The sequence below is a fragment of the Oncorhynchus nerka genome, linkage group LG25 (assembly GCF_034236695.1).
Source record: "Oncorhynchus nerka isolate Pitt River linkage group LG25, Oner_Uvic_2.0, whole genome shotgun sequence".
In the NCBI taxonomy this organism is placed as follows: domain Eukaryota; kingdom Metazoa; phylum Chordata; class Actinopteri; order Salmoniformes; family Salmonidae; genus Oncorhynchus; species Oncorhynchus nerka.
In genome coordinates, this window is record NC_088420.1 from 52,289,825 (window position 1) to 52,313,630 (window position 23,806).

Sequence of the window (23,806 nt, forward strand, 5' to 3'; positions counted from 1 at the left end):
TTACGTATTGTCCACAGGGCCCAGCCAGGTGAGATCCAGGGGCTCCCGGAGTGCCCATTGACCCAGCGGTAGTGGTGGCAGCAGTACCCATGTCTTCTGGTGCACCCTTTCCAGCCCCAGGGTAACCCCCAGCCCCCGTCCCAGGCTGAACTGGTCCTGCTGGCCCAAGTGCACCCCCAGCCCCGGGTCTAGTCCGAAGACCAGGACCTGCAGGCCCAAAGGCTCCCCCAGCTGTTGCCATCCCTGGGTGTTCTGCCATCCCTGGTCGTCCTTGTCCTGGTGCTCCCATGCCTGGTGCTCCCATGCCTGGTGCTCCCATGCCTGGTGCTCCCACGCCTGGTGCTCCCACGCCTGGTGCTCCCACGCCTGGTGCTCCCATGCCTGGTGCTCCCACGCCCGGTGCTCCCACGCCCGGTGCTCCCATGCCCGGTGCTCCCATGCCTGGTGCTCCCATGCCTGGTGCTCTCTCCTGACCCAGTCCCATCATCTCCTCGGGCAGCTTGATGTCTCCCACTCCCAGGGCCTCGTCCTTGTACTTGCGGACAAACTGCTGCATCTGTTTGACCTCTGCAGGGGTAAGCTCGTGGCACTTGGCCGGGTCCTGGTCATGCTCCGGTAGCTGCACTGCCATCTGTTGCCGGCGGTAGGCTGCACCCTCCGTGCCCGCTATGGGACGCCTCTCTGGGGGCAGGAGCTCAATGTAGCGGACAGCCTGATGAGGGCAAAGTGGAGAGGAGAGAGAGAGGATATCAGGACTTTGTAAAGGAGAAGGGAGGAGAAGACAGGAGAAAAGAGGGAGAGAGACAGGAGAAGAGAGAGCGAGGGGAAGACAGGAGAAAAGAGGGAGAGAGACAGGAGAAAAGAGAGCGAGGGGAAGACAGGAGAAAAGAGGGAGAGAGACAGGAGAAAAGAGAGCGAGGGGAAGACAGGAGAAAAGAGGGAGAGAGACAGGAGAAGAGACAATGAGAGGAGTGGCAGAAAGGACATAAAAAAGGAGGAAGGAAGAGTCACGGGCACAAATAGAGAGAGAGTGAAAACAAAAATGATAGAGATACAGAAAGAGGCAGAAAGGAACAGACTAAAATTAAACCCTGTTAATGAGCTGATGTAGTTACGGGAGAATTGGGGAGAGGCAGTAAGCTATTAGAGGACAAATTACAACCTTTCCCTAAATAACACTTATTTGCTTGTTGAGGGATACGAAGAGATCATGAGCACTGGTGGCACAGGACTTCAAGTCAGTGACTTCTAGTGGACAATATCTTCCATTACAACACACCAATGCCTTGCTTAGTGAACTGAACCAGACCAACTACAGACCCATAAGTCTATTGCGACCTCAAGATTGTAATCATATTTCATTGTACAGCACATTATGATGACTTTGCTTCTGGAATGAATAGCATCATGCCAAGGGAACAGCACCAGATTCTTTCAGATTCAGACCTGTGTTCAATACTCTTGGGATTCCTAGGTATTTAAATACTATGATACAGTAGTTATACCCTTACCATATACTGTTTGACCCCTGGTGGTGCCCACTCGTAGGTGACAGACTTCACAGCATCCTTCCTGACTGGCACGACATTGACTGACACAGCATTAGGTCTGATTGCCCCTGGTTTGGACATGGTAGCGGGCCCAGCACTGGCCCCATAACCGGCACCAGCACCAGACCCCGGTACGGCCCCCGCCCCAACCCCAGCACCATAGCCAGCATTGGCTGGCACAGTGTGGGGACTGTATGGTACAGAGGTGGCTGACATGGGGCTAGGGGAGATGGAGAAGGTGACCTGGTTGCCCTTGTATGTGGGGGCGCCATCTGTCTTGAGCTTGGCGACGAGACCCGTGTACTTGGTGTCCTCAAACAGCTTACCAACCTTCCTGTCATCCTCAGAGTTCATCTGAACATCGTGGTCCATCAGGCCACACTTACAGTTCCGGCAGATTTTTCTGTGGAGGGGAAAGTCAATGAGGAAAGGGAATGGGTTAGGTTAGAAAATATTTTTGGTTGTGCCTAAGCACTCTCAAATGTATAGGTTTCCTTTATGATCATCAGACCAGGCCCTTAGTAGGCCCTTTAGCAGCGTTTTCCAAACTCGGTCCTCGGGACAATGATAATCCCTCCCAAAAGCTTTGAAGATCATAGACAAATTCAGCTCCATCTCAAGTTATGAAATAAATCTAACCAAATCTGCCCTACTGCTTCTCAAGACCCTGATAGAGGACTCCATCTCTAATTATGGAATCCCAATCGTTTCCCATTTTATATATATTGGAATAGATATCCTTCCTGAGACAAAACTATTGCCAGAAACTTTAACAGAACGCTCAAATCAATTCAACACAACCTCAGTAGATGGACTAATATCCCAGTTGCTTTAACTGACAGAATATTTGTTGTCAAAAGGAATATATTGCCACGGCTGAATTTCTGCTTCCTTTGTCTCCCCCTTCTGGCTACAGGGATAAAAGCCATAGTGCGGTTTCAAAAAGTATATGGCAAGGTAACGCGAGACTGGATAAAATTAACAAACTTGCAAAGGGAAAGACATAGGACACTCTGTACCAAACTTTAAATTATATTACCAGGCACTAGCATTTCATCCCATACTACATTGGTTTAGACATGATACCATAAAACAATACTCAGCCCCCTGGCTGAGTAGAGAGATAAATATGGTGTCTCCCATTTCCCTGGAAGAGGTGGTCTTCACTGATGTATCCCTTAAACAACGAAAATTACACTTTGGTCCTACTATTGCTCACACTATTTCTATTTGGCACAAAATTGAAAAACAATGTAAATGGGAATCAAAATGGCATGCCCATATTCCATAATGACACATTTCGATCTGGAGGGCTGGCTGCCTTTTAGATGGAGACATGTTGGCTGGGTGGGAGGCCCACTTCTTTGTTTTCATTTCATGTTGATATTGAATGTATTATCACTTAAAGATGCACTATGCAGAAATCGTGCCGCCATTTCCTGGTTGCTAAAATTCTAATAGTTAATAGATACCTAATTTCAGTTTGTGAGACAAAACAAGCAAGTATAGTGTATAGCATCATCGTATCAACTAAACCGCTGTGAAATATATTTCCCACAAGCAAAAATATTGTATTTTCAGCTGTTTGAAGCTGGTGTACAAAACCAAAAGTAAAAGACATAAAAACGAAAACATAAGACCGGGAAGCATAGAAATAGTGCACATAGAACAGATCTGTTTCTTAGACTTGCTATCAATGAAAATGACAGATCGAAAACTCACATTTCTATGTGAATTTGGTCGGATCCCCTAAGAAGTTACATATTGCAGCTTTAAGCTCAGTATGTATTTCTTACATTTAATGTATTTGGTAGCAGCCTACATGTTTTCTGAACCTATAATTTGAAATGGAGTGTACCTGTAACCCCCCCCAAGCAAAAATGTAAAAAACAAATAAATCACATCGCATAACACAGAATAGCTTTCCAGTTCCGTTCTTATTGCCACAGACATGTCTGACCATGACCAAGACCGAAGACCCTTCCCATTGGACACATCAAGTCATTTCAATGTGGAAATTTGGGTAATATTTGGTTGAGGCATTGATCAATGAGATTTCAACCCTTATTCACCCACTCAAAAAGACACCCAGAAGTTTGTTGAATTCCCAAAATGTCATCACCATGCTCCAACAATCGAAAAGCACAATCGAATTCCAATGGAAAAACAATGTCTGACTATGTGTTATCACTGCGCATTCAAAAGAAAAGCTGCACACACATCAACCATTTAAAAGCACAACCAAAGTTCACATGGGAATACAATGTCAGATATTTTGTATTTATACAAGAAACTTAATGTCTTGTCACTGCGCTTCTTTCTTGATATGCCACACCCGTCAGTCAGGTGGATGGATTATCTTGGCAAAGGAGAAATGCTCACAAACAGGGATGTATTTTGTGAACAAAATTTGAAAGAATTAAGCCTTTGTGATTAGGGAACATTTCTCTGGGATCTTTTATTTCAGCTCATGAAACATTGGACCAAGACTTGTTGCGTTTATATTTTTGTTCAGTTTACATAGTGCAAGTGATCAATGCTGTTTGAGATTCTGCAGATTATTATAGCAAATGTGAAGTTCTCCACAGACCTGTTAACTTTGCATGCTATCGTGAACATTTACACTTTCTATGATTACGTAAGACATTTATAGTTACAGTAACATCTACGGATGTGTATCTTTAAACACTGATTGTTTAAAGCAAAACTACCAAAACTATTGCTGATGGTGAACCTGAGTAATCAAAATAAAATCTATTTTAAGCCCTGTATAGCCAGATGAGAGCTGTGTTTCCGTTAGCTTATTTTTATTCCGGTAAAACACCATTTTCAACAATGCATACAGTAGATAACATTAACCTAGCAGGTTACATAGGCTTCCATCAACGAATAAAGCCTAATATCGTTCATGCCATTTGTCACGTCCTGACCATAGAAAGCCTTTATTTTCTATGGTGGAGTAGGTCAGGGTGTGACTGGGGGGTGTTCTAGTTTATTATTTTTATGTGTAGTCTAGTTTTTGTATTTCTATGTTGGCCTGGTATGGTTCCCAATCAGGGGCAGCTATCTATTGTTGTCTCTGATTGGGGATCATATTTAGGCAGCCTTTTCCCACTTGCTGTTTGTGGGATCTTGTTTTTGTATAGTTGCCTTGAGCACTGCACATTTTGTTATATTCTTTGTTGTTTTGGTTGTAAGTTTCACTATTAAATATAATGTGGAACTCTACGCACGCTGCGCCTTGGTCCACTCATTTCAATGAACGTGACACCATTTTAGCATTTGAATGCTGAAGGTGCCATGCAGATGTGCAAGATCAGGAACAGGCCGCCTATCTCGCGTTGGTCAGCGCATGAAGCTGGGAACAGTGTGCAGTTTGGGGATGTTCAGCATGCAAAATGCTTTGAAGATCAATGACTGTCAACACAGTTACATGCTTAGTTCCACACGGAAGGAGAGGACACATCAGTTGTCACAAAAGATTAGGTATTTTTGGAAGAAGAAAAAAATTGTGAACCGGCAATTCGTAACGTTTGATGCTACATTTGGATCAGTTTGGGGTCCGCAGACCATGTTAAAAGATTTGAATCGGGGACCAATGTAACCTCAAATGTGGCCATGGATGTGTTACTCATTTTATGGTTGAATAAATACTGTTACATTAGTTTGTAAGTTTGTAAGATAGCCTAAACTTATGTATTGTATTACAAAAGTGTCAATGCAATCAAATGTCAACCAAAAATCTAAGTTAAAGAATAGAGCTAAATCAAATCAAACTTTAAATGCACTTTAAATAAAGTCTGATTTGATTTAGTTATATTCTTTATTTTTGTTGAGATGGAGACATGAATCCAACATATCAATCATTAATTTGTAGACAAACTGGAATTAAAGCCAGACTAAGTCAGTGGCACAGATGGAACTATCCAAACAGAAGTAACATCTCCTTCAAATTCAATATCACTAAATGTCCTTACATTTGAAATCAACCAGAGCTTGAACCTTAGGCCTATTATTGTATAGTGCATTTCAATTTTGATTTGATTATAGGCCTAGTCCTATTCTTTAACTTAGATTATAGGTCTAGTCCTATTCTTTAATTTAGATTATAGGTCTAGTCCTATTCTTTAACTTAGATTATAGGTCTAGTCCTATTCTTTAATTTAGATTATAGGTCTAGTCCTATTCTTTAATTTAGATTATAGGTCTAGTCCTATTCTTTAACTTAGATTTTTGATTTGATTATAGGCCTAGTCCTATTCTTTAACTTAGATTTTTGATTTGATTATAGGCCTAGTCCTATTCTTTAACTTAGATTTTTGATTTGATTATAGGCCTAGTCCTATTCTTTAACTTAGATTTTTGATTTGATTATAGGCCTAGTCCTATTCTTTATTTAGATTTTTGATTTGATTATAGGCCTAGTCCTATTCTTTAACTTAGATTGTTGGTTGAGTTGGAGACGTTAATAATTAATATGTTTGATTCACTTGAAGATGAACCCTGGGTTGATTTGAAACAATAGCTGTTGATGACTTCGCAAATGCTATGTAGACCTAAATATCATCATCGATGATATATGACTTATAAAGTATGGTCACATTTCATTTGCTGTGTTAAACATATCATTTGGAATGACTTCAATAGCAACTGTAAATCTATTTACTTATTAAGAAATATCTCAATCATTCTCATGATAGCACATTGGTAGGTAGTCAGTGACAAATATCAAAGCTAAGCTGGGCTTGGTTAAAACCCTGGATGGGAGACCAAATGGATAGCTGTGGATAGCTGTAGATAGTTTAACTTTCCAGTAGGAGGTGCTAGCCAGCCTATGCATTTTTTATGATAGTGGATATAATGTTGAACATCTGACGTTGTTTCAAATGGGTTATAATGATGACATAATCCTGTGTTGAAATTTAACCCTCAAAACAACTGTTGACAATGTATTTTTCACGTAGATTTCACGTCACAATACGTCGATAAATTAAAATGAAACAATGTTGATTCAACCAGTTTGTGCCCAGTGGTCAGTGTGGCGGTTAGGTGTTGCCATAACGACCAGCCACTGCAGTAGGCATGAGGGCACCCGTTGTGATGTCTTCAGGAAAGCTAGCCGGGTGTGGATAATTGTCTGGGTAAACGGGAAACAGGAATGCTGGCTTAATTGGCGAGAGGGGACAGTGGGGGACACAACTATTTTAATGAGTCATTGGTCCAGATAATGACTGCATGGTAAGGTTGGAATCAGACAGGAAGTCAAAGGAATGTAGGCCACTTCAGTTCTACAGTAATCCAAACATAAAAGAGGACGGGAAACTGTACTAAACAACAAGGATCGGTGCTACATGCTTTGGGGGGCCTGTGGCTTTCCCTGTTGTGTAACAAAGAAAAAGTAAGCATTGTTTTTTGCCAAATTGGGTCTAGTTCATATTGAATTTAATATATTGAAAAGTAAGAAAAAAAAACATTTTTACATGTGCACCAAAAAACATGCAAAAACATTTTTTTCTTACTTTCCTCCTGTGTTGACCTATAAGTACCTAGGTGTCTGGCTAGACTGCAAACTCTCCTTCCAGACCCATATCAAACATCTCCAATCGAAAATCAAATCAAGAGTCGGCTTTCTATTCCGCAACAAAGCCTCCTTCACTCACGCTGCCAAGCTTACCCTAGTAAAACTGACTATCCTACCGATCCTCGACTTCGGCGATGTCATCTACAAAATTGCTTCCAACACTCTTCTCAGCAAACTGGATGCAGTTTATCACAGTGCCATCCGTTTTGTCACTAAAGCACCTTATACTACCCACCACTGCGACTTGTATGCTCTAGTCGGCTGGCCCTCGCTACATATTCGTCACCAGATCCACTGGCTCCAGGTCATCTACAAGGCCATGCTAGGCAAAGCTCCGCCTTATCTCAGCTCACTGGTCACGATGGCAACACCAATCCGTAGCACGCGCTCCAGCAGGTGTATCTCATTGATCATCCCTAAAGCCAACACCTCATTCGGCCGCCTTTCGTTCCAGTACTCTGCTGCCTGTGACTGGAACGAATTGCAAAAATCGCTGAAGTTGGAGACTTTTATCTCCCTCACCAACTTCAAACATCAGCTATCTGAGCAGCTAACCGATCGCTGCAGCTGTACATAATCTATTGGTAAATAGCCCACCCATTTTCACCTACCTCATCCCCACAGTTTTTATTTATTTACTTTTCTGCTCTTTTGCACACCAATATCTCTACCTGTACATGATCATCTGATCATTTATCACTCCAGTGTTAATCTGCAATATTGTAATTATTCGCCTACCTCCTCATGCCTTTTGCACACATTGTATATAGACTCCCCTTTTTTCTCTACTGTGTTATGGACTTGTTAATTGTCTACTCCATGTGTAACTCTGTGTTGTCTGTTCTCACTGCTATGCTTTATCTTGGCCAGGTCGCAGTTGCAAATGAGAACCTGTTCTCAACTAGCCTACCTGGTTAAATAAAGGTGAAATAAAAAAATAAAAAAAATAAAAGAGAGCAGTACAAACCTCCAGAAGTGCAGCTCGAACCCCTCGCATTTGTCCTTGCATTTCAGGCACGCGGCTCCGGCACCAATCTCGTGGCCCAGGGTCATCTGCCAACAGACATAGCACATCAATGAGATTAACATACTTATACTGTATAGGGAAATTATTTCATACAGTAGAAAGTTTCAGGCCAGGGTTTGATACACTATATATACACACACAAAAGTATGTGGACACCCCTTCAAATTAGTTGATTCCGATATTTCAGCCACACCCGTTGTGGACAGATGTATAAAATCGAGCACGCAGCCATGAAATCCCCATAGACAAACATTGGCAGCAGAATGGAAATACTGAAGAGCTCAGTGACTTTCAACGTGGCACCGTCATAGGATGGCACCTTCCCAACAAGTAAGTTTACAAAAGTTTTGCCCTGCTAGAGCTGCCCCAGTCAACTGTAAGTGCTGTTATTGTGGAGTGGAAATGTCTAGGAGCAACAACGGCTCAGCCGCGAAGTGGTAGGCCACACAAGCTCACAGAACGGGACGATCGAGTGCTAAGATCGTATGTCCTCGGTTGCAACACTCACTACAGAATTCCAAATAACTGTTTATCAGGAGCTTCATGAAATAGGTTCCCATGGCCGAGCAGCCTCAAAACAGCCTAAGATCATCATGCGCAATGCCAAGCGTTGGCTGGAGTGGTGTAAAGCTTGGCACCATTGGACTCTGGAGCAGTGGAAAAGGGTTCTCTGGAGTGATGAATCACACTTCACCATCTGGCAGTCCGATGGACTAATCTGGGTTGGCGGATGCCAGGACAACGCTACCTGCCCCAATGCATAGTGCCAACTGTAAAGTTTGGTAGAGGAGGAGGAATAATGTGCTGTTTTTCATGGTTCGGTCTAGGCCCCTTTGTTCCAGTGAAGGGAAATCTTAACACTACATCATACAATGACATTCTAGACTATACTGTGCTTCTAATTTTGTGGCAACAGTTTGGGAAGGCACTTCCCTGTTTCAGCATGACAATGCCCCTGTGCACGAAGCGAGGTCCATACAGAAATGATTTGTCGAGATCGGTGTGGAAGAACTTCAATGGCCTGCACAGAGCCCTGACCTTAACCCCATTGAACACCTTTGGGATGAAATGGAATGCCGACCGTTAGCCAGACCTACAGTGGTTGCTCCACTAAAAGTTTTGCGATTATGCTGTGGGACGGTAATTTGTGGTTTAGTACAGTACCCTGCGTCACTACTTCATTGCTCCAGCACAGAGCAACACTAAGGGGCATTGCACTAATACTGGCGCTGACTAGGGAAATGTTCCCGCTGTTCTTAGTGCCAGTCTGCACGTTCAAACTCAAACAATGTAACTAATAATGGCGTGAAAAATGCCCCTTAGATTAAATATTAAAGCACTACACCGCTCACTAAAGGCATCAAAAGCTATACTTTAACGAAAAATGACATGAAAAGCACACATTTGTAAATCCCAAACTCTAAAAGTAATTGGAAAGGTAGATACAAATTTGGTGACATTGTGGTTACAATAAAGAATGTAAACAAGATGTAAATAAGATGTTTTATTTACAGTAGTGATGGACAGCTGGTGGCATTTTGAAAACAGGTTTTCAAACAATTGTAGCCAGATTAGTAGCATAATCAAAGTGAGGACAATCGGCGATATACTTATGGCCTATTGTAAGTCACTCCTTTCCAGTACTCCTCACCCCGCCCCAAACTCTACCCTTAACACAGTTACCATTCAAAAACGAGCTGTTTATCTAAAAAAATAAAAATGATATGACTTCTTTCTATAGTGCTACCATTCCAGGGTTAGGACCATAACCACGGGAGGACTTGAAAATGAGCCAGAGCTGAATGAGCCAAAACTAAAAAGGCATTTTGGTTTCAGTGCATTTTCTTTAAAAAAAATGTATATAGCCTATCAATGTGTAGGCATACTGTTTAATAAAATCTATACTTCAAAGGTTAAATAAAACAAATACATTCATGTTTTTAGATTATTTGTATTGTTACAGAGCATGAACAACCATGCCAACAAACATATGTGGAGATCGGTGGACAAAGGGCTGGACAACGGTCCGCACAGAAAAAAAGCGTGGTTGGGGGCTCAGGTACCATTCTGATCATCTGATGAAGGTGCACATGGATCAGATTCAAACTTTGAAGACCGACATAGAGTCCCTGAAGGCAGATCAGCAGAAAGAGAAACATTATCTGAGGGCAGAGATACGGGTGACAGCTGATGCATTGGTCCAGAGCCAGGCGGCATTGGCGGAGAGTCAGGCGGAGAATGACGTGTTGAAGAGGGCCAGGCACACCTGTGAACTCTGGAACTCCACCTCTGACAGGCAGAGTCAACATACCTGGTGGGTTCATCAGGTCGTCGGTTCACCCTGACATTTCCATTCCTCTTCTGACAACAGAACTTGACCAACTGCTCAACAGGCACAGCAAGGGCCATCCGGACCGTTATGTTCTTCTGCTGTTCCAAGGATGTGTAACCGAAGCGAGATACCACGAGTGGGCACAGAATACCAACTGAGATGGGTTACCATTAATACTGTGTCTCAGAAGTGTCTGTCCATGACTGGTACAACCTGAAAAAGCCTTAAAGACAGAGTTAATGAGTACTTGAGGTCACAGAGAAAGTCTGGACATGGCCTGCTCTCCCTTATGTAAGGAATTAGGCACTTTCCCATGTTTACCTGTCAGACTGCACAGTAGCCTAACAAACAAATGCAAATGGCTTATATCTTCAAAATGCTTTGAATGCTTTATTATCCAAATGTAAAAGCATATACTGTACAGTACTGTATTTCTTCATCAGCATCTTTATGCTTTTGTTAATAAAATACTGTTCAAATACTCTTTCAAAATGCAGATGTTTATTTAGTTATGGATCCAAAACGAATTACTATGGGAATAAATATCATTGAATTACAGAAATATTGGAACAAAGTTGTCTCATGAAGGTAAACAAATTGTTGCTTACTGGAAAATACTCTTTCAAACACACACGGTCACATTGTACAGCGCCATTATGGCTATTAGCTGGACAATATAATTGCCTAAGAGGGTAGGGGGAGAATTCTATCGTCAAATGTTTTATTTCACCTTTATTTAACCAGGTAGGCTAGTTGAGAACAAGTTCTCATTTGCAACTGCGATCTGGCCAAGATAAAGCATAGCAGTGTGAACAGACAACACAGAGTTACACATGGAGTAAACAATTAACAAATGTATTTCTTAGTTAGGTTGGCTGTATCACAACCGGCCGTGATTGGTTGCAATTTCAGTTTAATCCACCAGAAAATACTAAACAAATAATACGACAAAATTGATATTTTTATTATTATTATTATGTATCACACCCGACCGTGATTGGGATTCCCATAGGGCGGCGCACAACTGGCCCAGCGTTTCTCTCCCTCCAACAACAAAAATAAATGTTTTGGCCCTTACAAATTCTATATTGACCTTTATTCATATTACAAATCGCTCACTTTTTTTGCGAAACAACCTCCAAAATATCGTTATATATTATCAAGTTGATGGCACGGTCATATAGCCCGGCACCTACATAAAGCTGAGTGACTCATTTATTCAAGGATTTAGATCAAAATAAATAAGTACCAACATTCTTTCTGATAGTATTTAATAAAGACATTTGGATGATATCCTAACCTTGACACCATGTATAGTATTATAATAGCCCATTATGGGCTGTTAGCAGGACAATATACCTTTACCAACACCTCTCTGTATTTTGATACTTTGTGGATGGGGCCTCCCGATTGGCAAAAGTCTAAGACACTGCATCACAGTAGGCCTACCGTAGGTGACATGAGTCTCACTAATGTCGAGTAATGTTCGGTTAAAAGTGGTGTAGATCTTATTTATTGAAAGAGCATTTTAGCAACTTTTCACGCTGCTCTGAGACAAGCATGGGGACTGGTCTTGATAAATCAATGAGATTTTTATTTTCACAGAATCGCCATTTGGGTATTGTCTAGACTACAATTATACAATTAGGGTGTGGAAATGTTGCTATTAGTACTGTAGCCTACTCCCGACCGTCACGTTGTATCGCTCCATATTTCTATTCCATCCTAACGGAAACCCTGGGGGTTTTTCATTTTTCTTGGAATAGAAACATAATATTAATCAAATGAATTAAGCCACTATTGAAGGTTATCAAATGCTTCTCAAAGATTCCCTCTGGTGGTCAAACTAGCACTAACTGGCTTTAATGGTTACAATGGCTGACACTTAAATAACGTGCCATAGAATTCTGCGGCCCACGCTTGGATTGCGTCCTACCTGACAGGTCGCTCCTACCAGGTGGCGTGGCGAGAATCTGTCTCCTCACCACGCGCTCTCACCACTGGCGTCCCCCAGGGCTCTGTTCTAGGCCCTCTCCTATTCTCGCTATACACCAAGTCACTTGGCTCTGTCATAACCTCACATGGTCTCTCCTATCATTGCTATGCAGACGACACACAATTAATCTTCTCCTTTCCCCCTTCTGATGACCAGGTGGCGAATCGCATCTCTGCATGTCTGGCAGACATATCAGTGTGGATGACGGATCACCACCTCAAGCTGAACCTCGGCAAGACGGAGCTGCTCTTCCTCCCGGGGAAGGACTGCCCGTTCCATGATCTCGCCATCACGGTTGACAACTCCATTGTGTCCTCCTCCCAGAGCGCTAAGAACCTTGGCGTGATCCTGGACAACACCCTGTCGTTCTCAACTAACATCAAGGCGGTGGCCCGTTCCTGTAGGTTCATGCTCTACAACATCCGCAGAGTACGACCCTGCCTCACACAGGAAGCGGCGCAGGTCCTAATCCAGGCACTTGTCATCTCCCGTCTGGATTACTGCAACTCGCTGTTGGCTGGGCTCCCTGCCTGTGCCATTAAACCCCTACAACTCATCCAGAACGCCGCAGCCCGTCTGGTGTTCAACCTTCCCAAGTTCTCTCACGTCACCCCGCTCCTCCGCTCTCTCCACTGGCTTCCAGTTGAAGCTCGCATCCGCTACAAGACCATGGTGCTTGCCTACGGAGCTGTGAGGGGAACGGCACCTCAGTACCTCCAGGCTCTGATCAGGCCCTACACCCAAACAAGGGCACTGCGTTCATCCACCTCTGGCCTGCTCGCCTCCCTACCACTGAGGAAGTACAGTTCCCGCGCAGCCCAGTCAAAACTGTTCGCTGCTCTGGCCCCCCAATGGTGGAACAAACTCCCTCACGACGCCAGGACAGCGGAGTCAATCACCACCTTCCGGAGACACCTGAAACCCCACCTCTTTCAGGAATACCTAGGATAGGATAAAGTAATCCTTCTCACCCCCCCCGCCCTTACTAGATTTAGATGCACTATTGTAAAGTGGCTGTTCCACTGGATGTCTTAAGGTGAACGCACCAATTTGTAAGTCACTCTGGATAAGAGCGTCTGCTAAATGACTTAAATGTAATGTAATGTACTGCAGTACGCTTCAACTTTTGAAGGACGAACCACTGTAATCGCCCAACATCAGTGTCTGACCTCACTAATGCTCTTGTGGCTGAAATGAAGAAAGTCCCCGCAGCAATGTTTGAACATCTAGTGGAAAGCCTTCCCAGAAGAGTGGAGGCTGTTATAGCAGCAAAGGTGGGACCAACTCCATATTACTGCCCATGAGTTTGGAATGAGATGGTTCAACGAGGTGTCCACATACTTTTGGTCATGTAGTGTATTTACTGTAGTTCCTATGGTGGAGTCAGTACTTACTTAGGTCTAGTTGTTTTGGAGTGGCCTCTTCAAATACCCTAGTTAGCCAAATCTACAATGTTTTGTTAACCTGGGTGTACACAACACAATTTTGGCCCCGATTTAGCTGTCCCAGACAGGTTTTTTTTATAGATCAGAGAGAAAATCCCCATGTCGTTTCCTCAGGGCGTGTGGCCGTCACCAACATTTGTTAAATGTGAGCGGGTCAGAGATGCAATCTACCGATCCCGTCTTTGAGCAGTCCCAGACGTCCCAATATTTTCAAACATGTTTGATTTTATTGGCACAAAATCTGCAATGATCTTGTAGTGTGAGATGTGAAATGAAACGTTTTGAGAAAGGTGATCAACAAAAGCCAATGAGAGCTCACCAGAGAAGAAGCCAGTGGGATGATGTGGTTTCGCATCACCCGGAATGTGTAAACGATCGAGCAGGAGCAATGACTACTGCTAGTATGCGTTTGTACTTGCCTTTCACCAAAGCCAAAGTGTCAAATCGTTACAGCTCTGAATTTCACAAGCAATGTTATTCAACACAAAATGTTGGCTAGATATTTCAACTCTTTATGGCAGGTGTGAATGTCTTCATGAAAACATCTATGAGGCTGATTTTGTCTAGCTACGTTAACAATCTAATCACATCATTGTTTTCACGAGACAGCGTGGTGGTATGGAGAATCCTAGTAGCGGGTGACACACCGTCTCTGCCACATTGTTTAGTGTGCATACCACTACGTTGGCAAGACAAACAACTGCAGGAAAGATGGTTGTTTAATGCGAGAGGCTCAGAGATGTTAGGATTTTGAAAGTAGTGTCGTGTACAACCGGCATTACAGTACAGCTTGACATTTGCATTTAAACATGCCTAACAGAGATGTGAGAGGGAAAACAATATCTTCCTAATTTCAAATGCACAATCTGATGTCCCATTAATCCCTAATCTCCTCCTCGGATATATTCCAGATTTAACGCTTCCTGCAACATATATAGCCTACTTTTCTCAACCATCTGCATACATTCTCTTCTTCTGATTCCTTTACTTCAGTGCCTATTTTGGTCAAATATAAAAGCAGCTCTAAAGTTCTGTCTTGCCACCTTTTCGAATCAAACCAGACTCACTATACTAGGTCTGCATCTCAAAATGGCACCATACTCCCTATATAGTGTACAACTTTTGACCAGGGCCCACAGGGAATAGAGTGCCATTTGGGATGCACACTGAGGCTAATTCCAGAGTTGTAGTCACAGCCCATACTGTGGCACTCTTTCCTCCCTCCCATTCGCATCATTCAGTCCTGCCTCACTTCTCAGACGTACTTCAAACACCAGTGTTGTCCGTCTTGCCCTGTCAAGGCTGTCCGCGCCCTTATTTGGTCAATTATTCCACGATGCTGAGAGCCCCTCAGGACTCCAGCACACACTGCTGTTTGGAGAAGCTGTTTTTTGGCTTAGGAGGAGCACTCAGGGAATGTGCAGCCGGCCTGTACACGGAGGAACGCAAAACTAAAGCCAGACTAGAGCATGACTCAGTAAATAATATTTACGTTAACTATCAACTCCCTCTTCTCCACTTACCAACATTAGACGTGTTTCCAACTATATCTGTCTAGGTTTATAACGAATGGGGAGAATAGCCAGAGATGGTTTACAATGTAACGGCTTTGGTCTAGATATTGGTCTGAGCCAGCCATGAGTCTCTCCAAAGTGTCCAGCTCATTGTTTCTGTATTCCACAGAATATCCAGCTGACGGTTCATCACTTCTGAAAATATAAATATTTGTGAATTGTTTCCTTAAACCACTTGGGAACACCATAGAATCCTTGCCATTTTGGGGTGGGTTGAGTCAGTGGCCATTTGTTTTGCAAACTCCATCTCATGTGCACTTCAGAATTACTGCTGACCAAACAACAGTGCTAAGTGCCTGCTCAGTTGAACTAAAGGGTAACAAAAACAATTCACGGACCTCAAAAGTGGTCTCCTGGTGTGGTTTAACACATTTTGTTATTTTTCTATTAAAGTGTTACTTTTTGAGAGCGAAAACCTGTGAATTTATTACTCAGCTGGCAATCTCATTTATCTATTTCAATAGTAGGCCTACTATTAGTCTACTTGCACAGTACAACTTGCAGTACAGCTTGGGCTGATCTGCAGGTGAAAGACCAATTTGAGATGGATCATTTTAGGTAATTCAAAGCGTGTCACTCTTTTTCATATACTTTTTCACACAGGGCAACTTTCTTTCGCCGGGCGGGCCATTTGGGAAATGTTGGGCAAAATTTGAGTATGCCCACTTCTCCAGGCAAACAATTGAAGTTAAGGTTAGGTTTAAGGGTTAAGGTTAGGGACATGCCAAGGAACCTGGATTGCACTAACTGAGGCCAATCCCTTTGTGCAAGAGCTTGAACCATGATGACAGCTGACAGACAGGGGCTGTCTGGAATCATAAAGCCCCCCTACACACTCCCCCCACCAGACTTGACAGCAGAAATGAATCCCCTTGAGTGGAGAAGAGCTCTGTTTGTCTTAACGACAGTTATCATAGTCGTGTTATTTAAATGAGGATGCATGGGAGTGACTCCCGTGTGTGGATGATGGTTTATTTCGTGTAAAAAATATGCTGCATTGTTCTCTGCTGCAGCAGGAAGCTAATGGAGATTGTGGTATCGCTGCTGAATGAAAGCCAGTGGAAGACAGTAATTGGCATTCCGAGTCTTTTCGGTGAACCGGTTTATTTGGCTCCGTTCACTTAAGAGTCGGCTCATTTGGTTACCAAACTGCTCTTCGTTCAAAAATCGACCTAGAACCATTATTTTTTTTTACAACAACCTAGAACCAATTTCCAATGTAAATACAAAAAGTAAGCTACCATTATGTCAGATCATGAAATATGTGTTCAAATAAATGTTTACCTGGTCAAATTATTAGCTCACCTACAAAACCATTTTTAAAAAGTGTTTATTTTTAAGCAAGGAATGTACGGGCTCTCCCCACTAAGTATTGTTTCCGTAGTGAGGATTCAAGCTCTTACAGAATTCGTTTGTAATTTATCTGCAGATAATCGTTTTGAACGCAAAAAGCAGTAATAGCGGTATGCAAATCAGGCAGCCAAATGAACGGCTCTTTCACCGATACAAAAGATCCGTTCAAAAAGAGCCGTTCGTTCGCGAACGACCCATCACTAGTGTGAGACGGGACGGAACGTCTGTTCTCCTTCAAACATGAAAATATTGTGAAAAATGTACTCTACCAACGAAGCGAAAAATGTCAATGCATATTAAGACAACCCCGGGTTTGTTATTTTTGTATTTCATGACTAAAACAAAGAAAGATGTGAAAGGTTATATAGCTCATACTAATCTATTTTTTAAAGTATCAAAAGCAGTCTGTAGCTGGCTACACATTGACAGGACTAGGCAGGCACCTTCCTTGCTGACTTTACTACCTGGTAGGATACACCTTTTAGGGCGTTGCCATGTCTTATCTGGAACTATAGAAGCATGAAGACTTACCTTCTTTATTTCCTTTTCTACCTCCATTTTCAATTCCCCTCCGTATGTTGTTTGAGTCCCGCCGTAATTTGCAAATAAACACCAAAAATTTGGATTGACTTTACGTTGACACCAATCTTTAGAAACAAAACCGAGAGTTTATCGATTTTACTCGCCCATCACTTCTTCAAGCACCGCTGTCCCGTTCATTGCATTGGGAAAGATTCGTATAATCTGGCCCGGGTAGGCGTTTTTGCACCGGGTGAAAATTGATCACGTTCCTTTTGGAACAGGGCTGCAGTTGCAACCTGGTCTCATATAATTTCGTATTATTCTGTACATAACTCCGATTCACTCCATTTAGTATGATATGTTACGTTTGGTATGGTTAAATACAGCTCACTAGGAAGGTATTCAGACCACTTCCTTTTCCCACATTTTGTTACGTTACAGCCTTATTAAAACATGTATTAAATAACAATACTCATCAATCTACCTATACTGACATTATTCAAACCCTTATCTATGAGACTCAGAATTGAGCTCAGGTTCATCCTGTTTCCGTTGATCATGCTTGAGAAGTTTCTACAACTTGATTGGAGTCCAGCTGTGGTAAATTCAATTGATTGGACATGATTCCGAACACACCTGTCAATATAAAGGTCCCAGAGTTGACAGTGCATGTCAGAGAAAAAAAACAAGCCATGAGGTCGAAGGAATTGTCCGTAGAGCGCCGAGGCAGGATTGTGTCGAGGCACAAATATGGGGAAGGGTACCAAAAAATGTCTGCAGAATTGAAGGTCACCAAGAACACAGTGGCCTCCAACACTCTTAAATGGAATAAGTTTGGAACCACCAAGACTCTTCCTAGAGCTGGCTGCCTGGCCAAACTGAGCAATCGGGGGAGAAGGGCCTTGGTCAGGGAGATGACAAAGAACCCGATGGTCACTCTGACAGAGCTTCCTCTGTGGAGATGGGAGAACATTCCAGAGGACAACCATCTCTGCAGCACTCCAACTATCAGTCCTTTGTTGTAGAATGGCCACTCCTAAATAAAAGAAACATGACAGCCCGCTTGGAGTTTGCGAAAAGGCACCTAAAGGACTTTCAGACCATGAGAAACAAGATTCTCTGGCCTGATAAACAAGATTTAATTCCTTGGCCTGAATGCCAAGCGTCACATCTGGAGGAAACCTGGCACCATGTTTTTCAGTGGCAGGGACTGAGAGACTAGTCAGGATCGAGGGAAAGAAGAACTGCGCAAAGTACAGAGAGATCCTTGATGAAAACCTGTTCCAGAGCGCTTAGGACCTCAGACTGGGGTGAAGGTTCACCTTCCAGCAGAATAATGACCCGAAGCACACAGCCAATGCAAGAATTGAATGTCCTTGATTGGCGACGCCAGAGCCCGTACTTGAACCCTATCGAACATCTCTGGAGAGACCTGAAAATAGCTATGCAGTGACGCTCCATATCCAACCTGACAGCGTTTGAGGATCTGCAGAGAAGAATAGAATAAACGCCCCAAATACAGGTGTGCCAAGCTTTTTGTGTACGACCCAAGAACACTCGAGGCTGTAAATGCTGCCAAAGGTGCTATAACAAAGTCCTGAGTAAAGGATCTGAATACTTGTAAATGTTTATCTCCATTTTAAGTGTAATACATTTGCAAACATTTCTGAACTTGTTTTTTGCTTTGTCATTATGGGGTATTGTGTGTAGATTGAGGGGGGGGGGGGGTGATTTAATAAATTTTAGAATAAGACTAACGTAACTAAATGTGGAAAGTCAATGGGTTTGAGTACTTCCCGACTGCACTTTAAGACCGATGGTTACTTGGCAAAAAACAAACAAGATGGTGGTTTGTCAGGGTGGGTAGCTGGATGGGCATATAACGCAAACATCTAAAAACCCAAAGGTTGTGAGTTTGAATGTCATCATGGGCAACTATCATTTTACCTAATTAGCAACAACGTACTACTTTTTAGTTACTTTGCAACTATTTAGCATGTTAGCTAACCCTTCCTCTAACCTTAACCCTTTAACCTAACTCCTTAACCTAACCCAGCTAATGTTAGAGCTAGATAATATTAGCCACCTAGCTAGAATGTGGCACATCATAAACATTTAGCAAATTCTTAACTTATTGTACGTTTTGAAAAATAGTAACATATAAGCCAATTTGTAGCATCATACGAAAAGAGTGGACATCCACAAATTAATACATACCATATGAAATGTAACATCATACTATTGAGTGTCTCAGATTTCAGTACAAAATAATACTAAATGCTCTGAGACCAGGTTGGCCTCCCAGGTGTGAGCCAGGTTCCCAGTTCAAATCCCACTGCAAAGTCTGTTTAAAACAAGTGACACAATTACAGTGGTGGAAAAAGTACCTAATTGTTATACTTGAGTAAAAGTAAAGATACGTTAATAGAAAATGACTCAAGTGAAAGTCACCCAGTAAAAAGTCTAAAACTATTTGGTTTGAAATATACTTGTCACGATCGTTGTATAAATAATTAGACCAAGGGGCAGCGTGAGTAGAGTTCCACATTTAAATGATATTAGAACTTCCAAAAACAAGGATATAACGGTCGTGACACACGTTGGCACTCAAACAAAGCAATATCCCACATCGCAGGTGGGAAAAAGGACAAACTACGTATGATCCCTAATTAGAGGCAACGATTATCAGCTGCCTCTAATTGGGAACCATACCCACACACCAACATAGAAACACAATATCTAGAATCCCCCCTAGTCACGCCCTGACCAAAAACACCATAGAGAACACCGAGGGCTCTCTATGGTCAGGTCGTGACAGTACTTAAGTATCAAAAGTAAATGTAATTGATCAAATGTACTTAACTAACAAAAGTAAAAGTATAAATAATTTCTAATTCCTTATATTAAGCAAACCAGACGTCACCATTTTCTTGTTTTATAAATTTACGGATAGGCAGGGGCACACTCCAACACTCAGACATAATTTACAAATGAAGCATTTGTGTTTAGTAATTCTGCCAGATCAAAGGCAGTAGGATGACCAGGGATGTTGTCTTGATAAGTACATGAATTGGACCATTTTTCTGTCCTGCGAAGCATTCAAAATGTAACAAGTACTTTTAGGTTTCAGGGAAAATATATGGAGTATATAGTACATTATTTTCTTTAGGAATGTAGTGAAGTAAAAGTAGTCAAAAATAAAAATAGTAAAGTACAGATGCCAAACAAAACTACTTAAGTAGTACTTGAAAGTATTTTTACTTAAGTACTTTACACAACTGCACAATTAAGCATGTGGAGTAATGAGTAGGATTCTGTTTTCACATGCAAAAGTGATTACTTTTGATAAAAATGCTTAATCTGCCTTCCCAATGAAAACTAGTTTGAATTTATTTTTTATTTTTATGGAAACAAAATGTATGTTTCTGGACGATACACCATGCTGCCTTGTTGACAAAAGGACTGAGCGGTTCAGATTAGCCAACTGTTTGATTTGAGAAGTGCATTTCTCCTTCACCACTCAGACCAGTGCATCATGGTTCAGCGTAATCAAATCTGCCCACCGGTACTATGCAATTCTTATTTACTATGACCGCCTACCCCAGCCAAACCCTAACCCGGATGACGCTGGGCCAATTGTGCGCCACACTATGGGACTCCCAATCATGGCTGGTTGTGATATAGCCTTGAATCAAACTAGGGTCTGTAGTGATGCCTCTAGCACTGAGATGCAGTGCCTTAGGACTCTGCGCCACTCGGGAGTCTACAGTTCCCCAACTCTGGATCAATAGGAATTGAGTGAGCAACCAATAAAGTACCGGACAGCCAATCACCATTTAGCAAAGGGGGCCTCCTCAACAATGAAAATAAAATGAATGAACCTGTAAATTGCAGTACACCGTTTAACATTGAGAACATTTCAATATTTTTTGTTGGCTGTGGCTGCATTATCTATGAGTTTCTGGTGTGGTGAAGTAAATATTATAGGCAGTTTTTTTGTGTGTTCACAGTCAATTTACATATGTTGAATCAAATGTCCTTTTATAGGCTTATATAAAAAGACAATAAAGATTAGACAATAAATATTGACGATAATATTCATATTTTGTATGGGATATCATCATATGCCAGACAGAGGAGCAGCAACTTCTTGGCATATCTAATTGATTAAATGTATCTGTCATGTGCAACACATTTCACATTTGTTATGGAGATGAACAATATGTCTGCCACACAGCTGATTCATAGAGCCTCTTGGTCTGATCGGGTGAGTCTTGATGCAGTCATGTACAGCTGTATTTACTATCTGTCCTCCATTCCCTATCTAAAGCCCACACATACTGCAACTTGTTTTCATTATCATGCAGATGCAGGAAGCGTGTCGTAATAATGTGGTTCGAGACTTCCTGCCTGTGCATCTGCTTCGCTGTCCTTTTCAAGGGAAGCATTGGGTGTTTCACAAAACTTGTGAACTTGTGTGACTGTGTTACAGACAAACAGCAAGCGGGTAACTGTATCAAAAAACAGTTAACAGTAATCACCATTTGAGGATTTTTTAAGCTTATGACTTTGGTGACCTGAGTGAATTCAGTGATACATGTAGAATGTTGCAAATAGAGCAAACACAACATAGTAAAGTTTTGTGTTCTGTGCTGTAGATATGTGGTAGTAGAGTAGGGGCCTGAGGGCACCTTTTGCTGGACTCCAGGAAGAGTAGCTGCTTGGGGAGCCATAATAAATACAAATACAACAGAGAGTTGCAAATTCAGTTCCCTATTCTTCAAGACAGACTGTATATACTGTTATATCTGGGGGGGAAAAACATTTTTCTTTACTCTGTCATTGTTGTTATCAGCTTGATTGCATAAGACAAACTGCAGTCACCCTTTTTTTATAACATGCACCATGTAGACTGGAAGTACATACCAATTTCATTTCAAGTTACCTGGGGCCTCATTTATAACTGTTGCGTAAATGTCACTCTAAATATCTGCGTGTGCTATTTCTGAAGAGACTGAGCACTTACAAAAATATTGATATTTATAAACTTAGCGTACGCCATACATACCCATGTGTCCCCTGTATAAATCAGATCCGTCCTGAAACTGTGCGAGCGTGAACGAGCATTAAAACTCACCCTGAGAAACACCCATCATTCACTTTTTACGGTGACAATAATGCCCTTATCTGCTGTATACTTTGGATGCATTCAATTAGGCCGTGGCAGTGTTCATGTCTTCGTAGGTGATGGCAGAATGTTAAACTTTTGCAGTGACATTTGCCGGAGGCCTAGGCTATCTGACAGACAAAATGTTTATAAAAGACAACAACAATTGCAAATTGCTGTGGACCTGTAAAAAATACAGTTTGAATTTAAAGAGGCCTTTACTTTTTCTCGAACATATGCTGCACTGCCTGAATTCTGAAACATTGTCTACTTACAGTGATAGCCATACACTCTTCAATGCAAAAAGTAATATGTCTGTTCACCTAAATAGGAATGGCACAGTTTAGATCACACAAGATCAAGCACACACAAGGTAAATGTCCTGTTTTTTAAAATGTTTTTCATGGACAAGCTATAAGTCAATTATTAATGAGAAGAGCTGGAAACACATCAGATGGCTTGTTACATCTGCTCCTGCCACGCCCTCTACTTCTCATCTTGTGTCTCCCTAACTGTCACGTTTTATCAAGGTGGGTGGAATCAGGCGCAGAGAGCAGGTTTCAGATATTTGACAGTTTATTCTCCGGTGCACAAAAAACACGGTCAACCAAACACACAGGGTGAATAATCCAACACAGGATAAAAAATAGACCGGAGAATAAAACACAAGCACTACACCAAATGACATGAATACAAAAACAATCCCGCACAAAACAAGGGCGGGACAACCTACTACATATAAGGACGTTAATTAAACTAAAATAAACACAGGTGAAACTAATAAGACAAAACCAATAGACAAACGAAAAAGGGATCGGTAGTGGCTAGTAGGACGGTGACGTACCCCCCCTCTGATGCGCGGCCCCCACAGCGCGCCGCCACCGTCCTCGAGGACGACCCGGAGGACGAGGTGCTGGGCGATCCGGGTGGAGGCGGTGGAAATCTCTCAGGAGAGAAGGGCCCAAAATGTCCCCCACCGGAACCCAGCATCTCTCCTCCGGACCGTACCCCTCCCAGTCCACGAGGTACTGTAGGCCCCCCACCCGGCGTCTCGAATCCAGAATGCCCCGAACTGTGTACGCCGGGGACCCCTCGATGTCCAGAGGGGGCGGAGGGACCTCAGGCACCTCACCTTCTTGCAGGGGACCAGCCACCACCGGCCTGAGGAGAGACACATGAAACAAGGGGTTAATACGGTAATAACTAGGAAGTTGTAACCTGTAACACACCTCGTTTATTCTCCTCAGGACTTTGAACGG

The 23,806-nt window shown here is 42.4% G+C and overlaps 1 protein-coding gene across 1 annotated transcript in view; it reads right to left on the reverse strand.

Moving 5' to 3' along the window:
• Positions 1-17,795, reverse strand: part of LOC115109665 (testin-like) — a 28,536-nt gene extending 10,741 nt beyond the window's left edge. The window contains exons 1-4 of the mRNA XM_029634867.2: positions 17,390-17,795; positions 8,099-8,184; positions 1,512-1,953; positions 5-712 (exon numbers count right to left, since the gene is read on the reverse strand). Of these exons, the coding sequence (XP_029490727.2) occupies positions 5-712; positions 1,512-1,953; positions 8,099-8,184; positions 17,390-17,416 (1,263 nt within the window). The 5' untranslated portion in view covers positions 17,417-17,795. The remainder of the gene's footprint in view (positions 1-4; positions 713-1,511; positions 1,954-8,098; positions 8,185-17,389) is intronic.
• Positions 17,796-23,806: the final 6,011 nt, after the last annotated feature.